General features: G+C 43.0%; 1 protein-coding gene across 3 annotated transcripts in view; it reads right to left on the bottom strand.

Annotated features, from left to right (window-relative positions):
- Nucleotides 1-14,708, bottom strand: part of slc2a9l2 (solute carrier family 2 member 9, like 2) — a 136,401-nt gene that overhangs the window by 42,553 nt on the left and 79,140 nt on the right. For all 3 annotated transcript variants that reach the window (XM_064343863.1, XM_064343862.1, XM_064343861.1), the window contains exons 10-11: nucleotides 9,102-9,203; nucleotides 7,406-7,481 (exon numbers count right to left, since the gene is read on the bottom strand). In XM_064343863.1, coding sequence (XP_064199933.1) covers nucleotides 7,406-7,481; nucleotides 9,102-9,203 — 178 coding nt within the window. The remainder of the gene's footprint in view (nucleotides 1-7,405; nucleotides 7,482-9,101; nucleotides 9,204-14,708) is intronic.

Below are 14,708 nucleotides of genomic sequence, written 5' to 3'. Positions count from 1 at the left end.
GAACATTATTAATTTACTTCTGAACTTCTGAACATTAAAATATTTATGTGAAAATATTACAGAGAATCCGAAAGGATAATTATATCCTGCATCTCACAGACCCCCACTTAAATCAGCATCATTACCGCGTATTATCTCTAATGAAACACCAGTGGTGCTCTGACCCTAATGTAGCAACAGCATCAGAATAATATTTATTTTCTTATCAAAAGGGAGAGAGGCATATCTGAATGACAGCAATGACATAAGGCAGACGCTGTTTTCTTGAGCTCACGGTTTCACTGATTAGTAATTATCTTGTGTCTCTCTCAATGCGCTTCTCCTGACGATCTTGTAAATCCTTTTGTAACAAAGCGTCCCGCTGCCCGATCTTCAATCTGCCCAAGCCCAAAAGACGTGATGCATTCTATAGCACGGCTCATTGGAAAAGCAGAAAATAACGCACCTGCAAAGACGGGGATTTCGCGTTGCCGCATAATGTCAGCTGATTAAATGAAACTGCTTCCCCACAAAATCGACTCGATTTCCACACTGTAGCGGCGCAAGCCTACCAAAAACAAATGACACGAATAAGCATTCTGTGATGGTGGACTTATTTTTGATAGCTACCTGGTGGTGACATCCATATTTCATGCGGGTCTCTATAACAGGCTGCTGAAACCACCACACCAATTTCAGACCATTGCACTGTTATTATTTTTCCTTGCCTTTTGAAAATTACTTTTTTTTGGGAGATCATACCAGGTGAAATGCAGGGAGCAGAACAGGAACCCAAAGGGGGTGGGGTGGGGAGGAGCAAGCCTGATGATGGCTGATGATTCATGAATAGAGCTGAATATCAGGTTAATTACCTTGCCCAGGAACACGAGCAGCGGTGTCCCTAGCCGTTTCACTGTGAGGCAGCAGAGCACAGAAGCTCTCACGGAGGTATAACATCTCAGCCCAGACTCAAACCAGGCACGTTTCGTGTTTAAAATTTTAATTTTGGCATTACAAAATGTGTCCAGCTGGTGCCCATGCTCAGGGGAGATGTACATTTAAAAAAATGGCTTCCACATTACTCAAGAAGAGAGATAGTTGTAGTCCTGAAATACGGTCTATGTTAAGCAGTGCTCATATGAAGTGGTGGCTGCACTGTTGGATTCTAATCCACAATCTCACAGCACTATGGCCCAGTCATCTAACATCTTAAATGCAGTCTGTTTCCAAAGCTATACAGCATGCTTGAACCATCCAATCCTCACAGGAATCTCTGTGGTACAGCAGTAAATATTGCCTATGCTACAGTACACACACGGATTCTGGGTTCAGGTACTGTTATTATCTGAGTTTCCTGTACCTAAGCAAATTTTACATTGACAGACGGCGTTCAGTAGCCATCATACAAATGATCACGTTCCCACAACTGTTAAGAAGTCACGGTTTAGCTTTTTAGGTTGGACCTCATCCTCGAACAATCCAACGTGAGAACTTGATCACCTGAAGCTCATTACAGGAAGTACTTGGACAGTTTCCCAAAGCCGAGAAAAGTGATCCACTGTCACGTGTTCGGGAACCCCTGATTGGTTTTTCAATAGCATGACAAAGTGGCTGTCAATCATGCGGTTTGACCAGGTATCCTCACTCTGTCCAGTTCCAGGTTCCTGCAGCTCAGACTCTCACTTCCATACACCTTGTCAGATACAACCTGTCCATCACACTGGGGAAGGCAGCTCACCCCACCCTCAAACCTACCAGTGTTTGTGCTAATAATCTCTCAGTACAGGACAGATACTGAGTGCAGACAGTAAAGGTATCTGCTCTTAATTCAGATCTGGCATTAAGGAACCAGGTCAAACACTGGAAATCCATGCAAATACCACCTGCATTTAATCTAGAGGTCTATGGCATTGTGGCTATCAGCTCTAGAGCCTGGGGTCTTCATAGCGGCAATCTATCACCTGAAGTCCAAGAGCTACCTATGATTTTCAATCCAAGTGTGTCTGATACCAAACCTTTCACACATCAGATCCTGCCCCATTCAGTTCTTTCCAAACCAATGTATGATTTTTGTCTAGTAAACTAGAACCGCTTTCCTGGGTTAATTAAAAAAGCTTTTGTTTTCACAAATGCACATCTGCACATATGGCATTTACTTTGTTATTTACTGAAATGGTTGGGTTTAAGTATCTTGCTCGAGGGTACACCAGCTGTGCCCACCTGCGAGTCACGTAGGTCTATAAACCACAGAGCTTCATTTATCACACTTTACAAATACAGGGATGGGGATGAACCACAGCTCCACTGCACAGCAACGCTGCAAAAATGCAGCATGTCCTGTAGTGTGAAGTTATGATAAATGCTGGTAAATACAGATTTTTTTTTTTTTGTAATAAAGTTGTCTTACTATTTTATTGCTAAAACAGTCTTACTATTTTAAAACAGACTAGCTCTGTACCTAGATTACAACTGAAGACCAAAAAAAGGGCAATTCAATTAGTTTGCCAAGGAAAACTTATTCTGAAGATAACTTGAATTTCAAGAAAGTTCAGGAGAGTTCACTGTGTTAATTTAGCAACTGAAACCATTATAGCCACCCCTAGAGAGGAGATTGACAGATTAATTTTTTACTCTTTCGTTTTTTTTTTTACACAAAGTTTGTTCTTCTGGGAGCACGAAAAGTCAGCTCTCAATTTAAACCCAGCTTTCTCTCCCCGAACGGGGCCAGGTTCTCTTCAATTCCAGCGGGAGTGCAGGACTGAAGGCTTGCTCCGTGAATTTTGGAGACTCTGGCAGGACTCCCACAGGGGTGAGAAAGAGGTGTTTTCGTTAAAGTAGAATTAGTGAAGGTCACAAACCCATAGGGACCCCTCCCCCACCACCACCTCAACACACTCTATCAAGACAGACAAAGGTCTCTCTTCAGCCTAACAGTAATACACTGTGTTCTGAGTTTTCAGAAAACAAATCGAAGTTGTTACTTGGTTTTTTGTGCCACTTCTTTCCCTGTCTGGCGCAACATGTCTGGTGCCACTTTTAAAATAGCGGACTCATATCAGTGTTTGCAATGTAGCACAAAATTTTATCAGACTTTCTTTTTTTCAAAGAAAGAAAATAAAGAAGGGGAGTGTTCGAAGGTCAATGCATAGGCAGACTTTTTAAAAAATGGGCCGTAACATTCTGCAAATGTAAAAGCCCCATTTCTAATGGTTCTGTGCAGTATAGGGGTTTCTTATTATGATCCTTGCTCTGGCTGCCAGCACCTGACAACTGACCATCCTTCCTCATTAAAAATCTTTGGACAGACAGGCAGACAGACAGACTGACGTGCAGGTAGATGGGCAGACCAACACTGTGAGGTAGAGGCTGCCAGACAGTTTTACGGGTACAGGGTCATGGGATAGGGGGGGGCGATGAACAGAAAGACAGACTAGCAGTTTGGGGGTGCAGAAAAAAGACAGACAGACATACTAACAGGTTTGGACAGTGTAAAGAGAGGCAGACACACAGTTAACCATGCCAACACCTTGTGGAGAGGGAAGGGTACAGACAGACAGACATACATACAAAAACACATTCAGATACAGAGAGGTAGAGAGTCATCCATCCCCGTTAGAATTTGCGGTCACCTCTCTCAGTCTAGACAGGCAGAAATCATCTCCCTGTAACCGAATATCCTACAGCTTACAGGAGCATCACAGCCACCACACAGGTCATTTGCTGCTATGCCTTCTGAATGATAACTCCTGGCACCTGGAAATATGGAATCAACCATTACAGATTCCAACACTATGTGAAAAGTACTGGTCAACTGAACTTGAGATTGGCTTAGTGCAGTTTGATATGCAGTCATCCCTCCTGAATTCTCGCTGCCTCAACTAATAAATGGAAATGAACAATTCTAGAAATTTCTCAGGGGCACAGAAGTGCTGGTTCAAGTACAAGCACATCATTACATCCTCAGAAATGCAGTCTGATCTTTTTTAATGGTAACTGAAATCTATTAAATAAAACATCTTTACAAAAGTATCCTGAAAATGCACATGCTTAAGGGTCATTGTCCTTACTGCACCTACTCTCTCAATGGTCTAGTAAGTTTGAACCATGAAAGGGGGTGTGGCCTTACTTTTTAAATCTTGGGACCTGGAAGACATTACAAGCTGGCAATATCATCATCATTCTTTTCAACATGACATTTTTAATTCCCTTTTTCAGACATGCTTTCCCTGGGAAAGGAGGTTAATTACGTTTGACTTTGAACAAGTGGCAGATCTAAAAGATTTCATAATGGCTGCTTCAAAACCCTACTATAGCAGAGTCTGAATAATACAGCCCCTGCTCAGGATAAAAAGGCAGCAGAGGTGGCTACAAGTAATCATTTGCCCATACGCCACTTTAACAGTCTGTTCCCATAATTAATTGACCTGAAAGCTATTTTGTTTGAACGAATGTAGAGCTCACTCTACTTCCAGCCAGATGAGGGCCTTTGCATTGCATAGATTTCATCCATAATTACCGAGTAGAGTTAATATAGCATGGTCATAAAGCGCCCCACTTGTCCTTAACTTGCCCTGCTCTTACCTGAGTTTATCTGTCCACCAGAGGAGAGACACTGAGATGACACCTCCCAGAATGCATTGGGATTCAAATATATGAAAATGTATGCATTCCCTACGTCCTTACCTCTGACATACGGACGCACACGCATGCACGTTTGCACACACAGTTCTACAAAAGTAACACCACCTCTCAGGTATTGAAAAAAGGTGATATCACCTGTCTGTACTCTCGTGTGCCCATGTGGATATTTGTGTTATTTCACCTCTGATGCATGATTTCCCCTTGAGTCCTGCGTATCTGAGCACTAAGCCATGCGTAACAGACCAACCCAGTCTAAGGAAGAAAACAGATCGATAAAAGAGAGTACTAACGGCAAAAGGTCTGTTTTTTAAAATATCCTATGTATTTTCAACATTTTATATCCTTACACAAGAAAAATAAGATCCAAAAAGAGTTTTGTTATTTTAACCAAGTGATGTATCCTAGCGCACAGTAATGTATTTACATGGGCATGTGCATTAAGATGGGAAAACTATGGCTTGCCTTATTTCTACGCAGTAGCCAATCTTTATAGCAAACCTAAACCTGAAAACAACTTATCAGCTGAAAAAAACAGAGACCTTTTGTCATTAGTTCTCTCTTCTTTTAGCGATCTATAATCCCCCGTAGTTTCTTTGCTCTTGAAAACTGTACATTTTGACAAGGTCCTGAAAATGAATGGGAGTGAATTGGGAAAATGCTGTTCATAGACTGCAGGGACAGCTGATGTAGCTTGTAGTCACGCTGTGCAAATACTTTATAAGCTCTACAAAATTACTTTTGTTACACCAAAGTGAAATATCCCATTAAAGTGTAAGATCACAAATATATGATGAGAATGTTCTTAACTGAACATTCTAATGCTGATGTAACTGTCACTATTGGCAATCGAAAGCAATAGGGTTTTAGAACACTGACATTTTCAAAAAAAAACTTTTTTTTTAAAGCCTAGTCTTCAAAGGGTTAACAGATTCAACAAGAGGCAGAGATGTAATTCATCTCCAGGTCACACTGAGGGCACATTTAGGTTCAGAGAGTTCAGATGTATGGCATTACAATGGCAAATTTAGTCAGACAAGGGGACCTTGAGGTTAATGGAGGCCTAAGTTTGACTTTGAGTTTTGTTAAGTCATCTGTTTATAATCAGCACTGTTGGGGCAGTGGGGGAGGGGGTGTGGGCGGGAGGCTGTAGATTGCATGCCACACACAAATGTTTTTTGACAGGCGTTTTCGAGGCTGTCATCTCCGTACGGGCTGTGAATGAGAGCTACTTCCTTTTTTTCCCCAAACAGAAAACACGTCAAAACCAAAGGACACATGCAGGCTGGACATCTTTCAGTCAATTCAGGTTAATGGTTTCCTTTTAAAAACAGCTATTTGACGAGACTGCACTGCTGAGGAGGGAGGAGGAGGAGGCTGTCATCACCTTACATCAATTTGAGCTGTCATCACCTTCCATCAAAAAACAACCCTTTTATTTTCGTTGAAATGTTTTCATTTCATTTTCACTGTCTATTTTGTCTTTGACTGAAGACCCACCTCTTCAGGCTGCACCTCTCCCCATCCCTCCCTTCCCCCCCTGTAAATGACTAAACTTAGGGTTGTAACTAGGCAGCTGTTTAATAGGTGACTTAGTTGATGCGCCAGTCTTAACGACTACTTGTATTATTTATTTATTTTTATTTTTCCATAGATTGCGTTGTTCCCGTTCTCGTTGTTAGTGTTAATCGGTTTAACCACCAGGGTCCAAGTTGAACTATGCGGTTGTTCCCTGTACTTGGACCGGTACTTCTCTCTAGGGGTTTCGTCATACTTGTTCCTGGTTATGGTTATACACTTTGTTGTACGTCGCTCTGGATAAGAGCGTCTGCCAAATGCCTGTAATGTAATGTAATGTCTTCTCAAACCAGAATTACACACGCGCGTGGGGATCCTCTGTTTCCAAAACACCATCCCACTGCAAACCCAGTACAGCGACTCCCTCGTCACCCTTTATCCCGCTAAGTGCCTGTACGGCCCCCTCTTTACCTTCTGTCCCACTAAGTGTTGTGTGAACCGCCATCTCCTGCAATTTCGGGATGGTAGGAGGCTGAGCCAGGAGCTTTGCTCAACCCATGGCTGTCAAGGCAAAAAACACTCAGCCCGCACCCACCATGGGTAAGTCGCCATGAGGAATGAGCTCAGGGAGCGTTTGCCGGCGGCACAAACAACAAACTCCAGGGCGCCGATCCGGATGACTGAACCGTGTGGCCCTAAGCCCTCACAGATACCCCACCTCCGACTCCCTGAGCTGCCCACTTGCTGACATTGAATGTCATAAGGATGATCTTGAAAAATCATTTGTAAATTACTATGGTTTCAATGAACAGAGCTGGCCATAGCATGTAAAACGATGACGAAAAAGCAAGAACTGAACAAATAATGACGGCTTCGGTTGAGATGGCTTTCAAAATATTTTTTCACTGCAACAATAATATGGTGAATTGGTGAACTGAACTTAAAAGATAGTGATGGCTACTGTCAAGATAACTTTCAGAATAGATATATTTTACAGTACAGCAATACACCAATAAAGAATGTCAAAGAGAATGTCAAAGAATGCCAAACTGACACTTAAAAGTTTTAAAAAATGATTCCGAGGCCGAGACAGCGTTGGAGTGGGGAAAAAAAATTGATTGACAGGAAGTTTTAGCATTGTCAGTTTGTACTGGCAGGATGAACTGAAACTCTAGAAAACAGGAAGCCATTGCTGTAGCAAAGCAGGCATGATTAGTCACTGTCTGTGGCTAGAGGAAATTTAAGAGCCTTTGGCCAACCTAATGCCTACCTGGGCCGGAGCAGAAAGAGGCGATGACCGCCAGGATGCAGGCGAAACTGAGGTAGGGCATCCAGGAGACCCGGTCCTGAAGCGGGAGAGAGAGAGGTAGAGGGTCTGATAGGGTCTGTACACACCTCAAAGAACAATGTACCTGTTCCTGTCTAATAAAGTAATATGAATTATATAAACTGTTATATAAACAGTAATTTCCAAGGCTTCCATATCCCATTACCCATTTAATGAGCGAATACATTTTCTGAGACCCGACCATTGTTAAAACACAGGCTATATTCAAACACAGATTAACATGGCATAGAAACAATACAGACCAGCATATAGGCTAGACTATATTAAAAGCTTACCATGTGAACAGATATGGAATCGAACTGTTTTTGCATACATCGAATCAACTGCATGCACACTGCAGCTATTTCAGGTCATGTGGCAACTGCAGTGTTTCATTCGGCTGACGTGAATGTTGATGGAAAGGAAGTTATTTCAGTCGACCATCTTATTTTTTTATATTGCCACCCACCCCAAAGTGACTACAATAAGTGGAACCCAACATCTGTGTTGCACATAAAGATTGCCAAGTTTGAGAATCAATGATATGCTTTACACACAGAACAAAATGTAAACATTGCGCCAGATGACAGAAGAGTTGAATGTCATTCTTCTGCATTACCCCAGACGACCAGTTAATCATCTTCCTGAGATACATGTTTTCCATAATAAGTCTCTGCCAAGTGTGATGTATGAATTTATACGCCTTTTATACCCATTGCTTCACGACAGAAAAGAAATACTTTCAATCTCAAAGAGACTCATCTGGTTTAATAAAGGGTAAATGAAAAACACTACCAATGAAATGCCACAAAAACAAATCTGCAATTCCAATTTAAAAAGACTTTATGATTTCACTCTATATAAACAAAAGCTGGTCTAAAGCTGTCACCAATGAAAATTAAGAATGGAAAGGCTGGGACCTTAAGTTCTATTTTGGTCGGGAAGCTTTTTAAAGCCTGCTTGGCCTTTCAGAGCAGAAGAATATGCTTAATGAAGTGTGTAAATAAGCTTATTGGGTTTAGTAATGTAGCTATAAGCTCGGCTAAGAGTGAGAAAAGGCTAGCTCTATATTTCCCGTGGTTGGGTGGAGTGCTAAAAGCGGCACTGTTTTGTTCAACTTTATTGCCACTTCCAACTTCTGCCCCCGTTGCCAGTTCTCGATTTTGGTGCTTCTGTGTTGGGGCGCAGCCTTGAGTGTGTGGGGGAAGTAGTGTCGAGTGCATGAGAGTTGGGGTGCAGGTGTCACCGTGCGCCACCGATTGATCTGCTCACTGAGGCTGTTATTCCACTGCCCTTCAGGCAAAAGCGAGGGCATGAGATTCTGCTCGCAGGCAGCAAAAATAATTGACTGGGTTTGGCATTTTTAGGTACAGAGATATATTACAGATATCAATTTCTGACATAATGTTTGCATAATTTATGCTCCTGTACTCAAATATTTTACTGTTGTGTCTTCTGGGGGAAGCATCAATGCAGTTAATTGGCAGATTGGACCACTGATTAAATAACACATTTCCTGTAACTGGTACGGACAAACAATAAATAAGTATATAGCATACAGGCCATGTCTGCAGGAAGTGGTTTTGACACTATAATGGTGTACAGTTTTAACACGAAGGCCAGTAATGTCCAACTGTACCTGGAAATTGAGGAAAACGGTGAGCAGGCCAAATGAAACAGCCATAGCGCTAAAGCCAAAGATGAGCAGCGGCCTCCGCCCCACGCGTTCAATGACCAGGCCCTGTGAGGAACAGGAAGAGAAAGGGGAGGAAGAAGAGGAGGAGGAAATTCTGCTCAGTTCGGAACTTGACATAACATAACATAACATACAGTGGCATAACAAAGAACATTATGCTACATTTCGAATGAATACTCTGCACCATGGAAGGCAGCACCCTTTTGCAGTAATTGACAGTAGGGGATTGCTCTCAGAAAGGTGTTCTCTCTTCCATACGGTTTGCCTCAGGAGTACCCATCTGTTCATAATGCAGCCAGGTGCAAAGGCTGTTATGAAAAGTAACAGGTTGTCTGCTCCTTATTAACTGCTGGACAAAACCTCAGATTGTAATCCGTGTAGATCTGAGCAGAGAAAGCACATAATGTAGCAGTCACAGTCGTTGTAGAAACAAAAGTTCCTTCCTTGTTTTGCAACTTTTTCCAGCCTCAAAGGAAAAACACTTGAGGTGGAAAACATATGAAGGGTAGAACCCAGCTGACAATTTCTTTGGTTCACGGTTCATTATTTGGAACTTAGGGAAACTGATCTGTCACCTACATTTATCCAGTTTGTCACAGATTTCCTGAACCTGAGCTGAGTTTCAGTTACAAGCACAGTTCGCTAACTGCTATACTACACCGCTGACAAACAAATAGTGAAAAAACGTATCCAGCCTTATTTTGGGGTGGAACGAGGAAGGAGAAACACTGGCAAACAAAGGGAAAGAGAGACATGGAATAGAAAAGTTATTCAATTTCTGTCGAATTAATTTAATCTTTCAGTAATTAAAACAGCTCTGAGCTGCTGGTGCAGAAAAATGGAAAAAAAACTTCACGTCATGCACAAAAACACAGATTTTGGTGAGGAAATGAATGTGTTTGCAAACCAACGCTGCACACAAGCCTGCCATCTGCTCAGGAGCTTTCCGCATTGATCCGGAAAACAAAACCTGCAAAGCTGAGCACCAGCCAAAAGCATCTGTCATATCAGGGCAGCCTCATTAGTAACCCATCTTCAGGAACCGTGAATCGGTGAATATTTTACCTGCACGAGGTGTACTGTGTGTACACCACATCTATCTATCTATCTATCTGTCTCTATCTGTCTGTCTGTCTATACTGTATAATGCCACTGGTTGCTCATGTGCAATTACACTGGCAAAACTAAATACAAATTGTGGGTATTTAATAAAATGTTTTGGATTCAACTTTAGGTTGCAGATGGAGATAAATGACGTACACAGTAGATTTATGCCAGTGAGGCTGAAACAGAATGCGATCAAGGTTTTTCTTCCTTTGAACTCATCATCGATTTTTACTTAAACCCTTGAAAAATTGCCTCATTATCCAAGGATGAAAATTGGAGGAAAAATCCATACCCACTGGCAGGCAATACAGTTCTCTTAATTGTGCCTCATGTGGTGCCGTTCGATTTTCTACACATCAGGTTAAGGGGGTTTAAGATTTACATTACGTTAAATAAAATGATGATGTCAAAGACAGCTGTATGTGTTTAATGGGAGAAACACAGTTTTAAGTGCATACTGCATAAGCGCAGAGAATAAATCACTAGAAATGGCTTGGGAACAGAACAGTAGACATTTGAATTTTATGGGTATTTAAATGGAAGAAACTGCAGATGTGTTGTGTTTCACTGTTGATGAGGAAAAGAACTCATCAACAGTGAAACAAGAACTAATCTACTAATATACTGTGAAAATAAAGCACATATTCTAATGATATGTAAATTTGGCAAATGCAACAGTATTGTGATGCAAATGAAGATCTTGCTGCTCCAAGATAAAAATGAGAAAATAATTTTCCGATTGGAACGCATTGGTTAGCTAACTAACTGCTTAATTGATTTCTGCCTCTTTGTAATTGTAGTGTACAAGCTAGCACGCACAGAGACACACAGGCACACACACACACACACACACACACACTCGCACACATATTACGGCACTCAATCACACAGGGAATCCACATGACCTGAATCCCTATGACCTGTAGGGCAACTAGTTCCTGCCCAAGCTCACTAACCACATCATTCACAAAATGCGTCAGTAAATACCTGGGTGTTTAAATCAAAACCTAAACTCCTCTATCAAGTTACCTCGCAGAGAACTTGCTGCTGACCACATCGATGATGCATTAAATTAACACAATTTCAGCTCCCAGTGGGGAACCGCATTCTGGGACCATCAGTGGCAAACCCCCACTGGGAGGTGAATCCCAACCCCACGGAGCCCCGTCCCACGATGCTGGGCAGTGCTGGTCTCCGTCGAAGGAAAGAACCCGAAAAACGTGCCAAAAAGGCAGAAATGTAGAATGGCTGTGTGATGACACAACGTATGTGACAGAACGCCCCCCACCGAGACTCCCAAATTCACTACTACAGCACGCCCCCCTCCCCTCCCCTCCCCTGAGGTTAGGCTGAGAAGGTGGAACAGCAGTGCCTCAGCCATACAGTAATGAGATATGGGACCTCTGGGAGAGAATTGAATAGAGCAGGTGGACTGCAGCCATGCTTGGCATTTTTTCGCTGTCCCTCTCTGGTTGGTTCTCCTCTCATCTGTAGATAATCTGCACAATGGGACTCTCACTACGAGAGGAAACGTGTCAGACCTGCTCTGCACTACACTGTGCCTGGAGCTCTGCTTCACCGTGATACCATGGGACAATGAGGCTGGCACTGAGTGTGCGCACGCGTTTGTGTGTGCGCGCGTATGTGGTAATGTGTGTGGGTGTGTGTTTGGAATAAGTGTGTTACCATCTCTCTACAACCCAGCTCCCAGTCCTTCTAGCTCACACACTTCATATGACAGGCCAGTGAGGAAGACCCATCAGGTTTACTCAACAGGTATAGAGGGACATAGCTGACAGTTGTGCAGAAAGATATATCTCATGCTGGTTTAGAGGGACAAGGCTCACATGTGTGTACATGGACACAGCACACGCTGGTACAGAAGCTCATACAGTAGCTCACAATCATATACAAGGACATATCTCATGCTGGCACAGAGGGACTTATTAAAAAGGTAAAACCCCGCACACTAGCCTTCAGTGCTCCCATTTATTGAGCTATATACACAACATTTTGACCCTCAGGTCTTCACCAGGTGAAGTATACACAAGTGAACAAGCATTTCAGGTCCTATTTTTAGCTGTAGAAAACCTGATGAAGACCTGAGGGTCAAAACCTTGTGTATATAGTTAAATAAATGAAACCACTGAAGTATAATGGGTGGGATTTTCCTTCTTTTTACATTGGAATTCCCTAAAAACTCCAGCCCCCACAAAAAGACTGATGTGTGTCTGCATTTTCTACTTTGATAACGGGACATAGGTCACGACGGTAAAGGGATATGGCTCTCACTCATGAAAAGGGACACAGCTCATGCCAGAATAAAGGGACAGTGTAGAGGGATTATCACCAAATAATACTGTTTTCATTCATTTCAACAGGCAAACCTGTATGGTAACAGGAAGTGTCACAGGGTTAGACTGAAACCTGAAAATCAGGCACAGTGACAGTTTTAAAAATAACTCTGATTCATTCTAACAGGTCGTACCTCACAAAAGGGGTCAGTTATTATTAACTTTCTCCACTCACGTCCCTACAACGTTCTTTTTTCCTGCTTTCTTAGTGCACGTCTGAGCGGTGGCAACACTGATGCGATGTGCCACAGCGCGTTCACATGACATCATTGGAGTGACACGCCACCCATAAGGTGTTTCCCCGGCAACAGCAGAATGCAGAAAAACATAATAAGGGTTGGAGAACAGTTCCACCGCGGAAGGCGGGCAGTGACGTAGTCATGCGATCAGAGCAATCCAGGCTGCGGGACGACAGACCTGTCAGTCATGGTTATTGTCGTCATGGTGATACAGCTTAGCCCACTGCCCTTGCGCCGTCTCCGAGTGCGTGACACGGTTACGCAACTGCAACGGCGGTTCACGACTTCAAGGCGAGGCCGTGTCCATTTAAGCTGACTTAAGTGTCAGGGTGTTTGGAAGAGAAAACATCATACACAGAGAGAGAAAAAAAAAATAATAATACAATCCTTTCAATATAACCTTCCGCATTTTCATCAATTTACAATTTTAGCTCTTATAAATCGTTCCTTCTGGTGAGTCATGTGCTGCAGTCCAGAAGGGGGCCAACTCTCAGACCATCTGTGAGTCCTTGTGTGAGCAGGGGGTCAAATCCCCCTCCATTGCACTCTGTCAGCTGTGGCCTCTTTAACCTCTAACCCTCATCTGAAGAAAGCAGGCAAATAGAGCAGAATAGAGAGGAGAGAGGATTTCCCTACTCTATGCCTTTTTACAGAAAACAGAAATCGGTCCTTCTAAGCTTAGTCCTACAAATCTCCTCCACAAAAAAATCCTTAAACAAATGAATAGTCTAAATGCATTAGTGATTAACAGAAAAGGAACGCAGAATGAGCAGAACTTTTCTAAGGAAAAGCAATAGCATGGAGCCCAGCAGCCATCGGGACTTGTTTTTACTGTCCAAACTATAGAATCCAAGGCAAAGAGACCCATCTGCAGACCCATCTGTATGTATGTGTTCTGCAAACATCCAAGTGCTGCCCACTGGCCAAAGATCCCATTTGAGACTGTGGGACAGTGGTCTCACTCAGACATTATACTTTTAGATGCATTCCGTTAAACTAAGGCACAAACTATAAACTAAGGAGGAGAGTGCTGTTCTGAAGTGATACTCTACATGACCATCATTAAGCTGCCGGCTAGCCACTCTCCCCTGTACCAAACATATATATATATATGCATAATTTTTTGTGAAGACTAGGGAATGGGGACCGGTAGCCAATATGAACTTATATTCACTCCCCTCAAATAGCAAAAAGCAATGAGGGTCTATGATCTGTGGCAGTGCTGATAAGGCCCGACGGCTACTGGCTCTGTGACATTCTGAAGAGCACTTTTTCCCGCTGTGTCAGTGGGACCGTGGTACTCAGCCTACCCGTACACATTGTAATTCACCCCCTCAGAAAATAAAAACCATTTCAGAGAATGGCTGATATTGAGCTTTACTCGCTGGAAACATCCTGATACTGCTGGCTATTGTCCCAGCATCAGACTGAAGTGCTTCACAGTAACGGTGGTACCGTGGGACTCTAGTCTGATCCAGCCATTGCACACTTTAATTTACCCTCTTAAAAAAAAAAAAACAACAAAAAGCAAGCAAAAACAAGGCGGGGGCCCATCGAAAGCTGGGCCCTCTCTAAAAAACCCCCCTGCTGCCCCCTGGTCACAGGCCCCATGTCAGACAAGAGTTTTCACCATTACCCTGGGACCACGGAACCGCCGTCTCCGCCTCTCTGCTTAGCAATGAGAGTTGGCGGTAGGGGCCTGGCAGCGAGGATATAAATAACCCACTCGGTGAAGAAGCAGAAGACACGGACTACACGTCCAATTAAAGAGCAGCGGTGCCAGCGGGAATGCCATCAGACCCAGCACGTCAGAGCACTGATGTGTGAAGGGGCGCGTCGCGCGCAAAGAT

Source organism: Anguilla rostrata, chromosome 7, assembly GCF_018555375.3.
Source record: "Anguilla rostrata isolate EN2019 chromosome 7, ASM1855537v3, whole genome shotgun sequence".
In the NCBI taxonomy this organism is placed as follows: Eukaryota; Metazoa; Chordata; class Actinopteri; order Anguilliformes; family Anguillidae; genus Anguilla; species Anguilla rostrata.
This window is presented reverse-complemented; position numbering and strand designations above follow the sequence as displayed.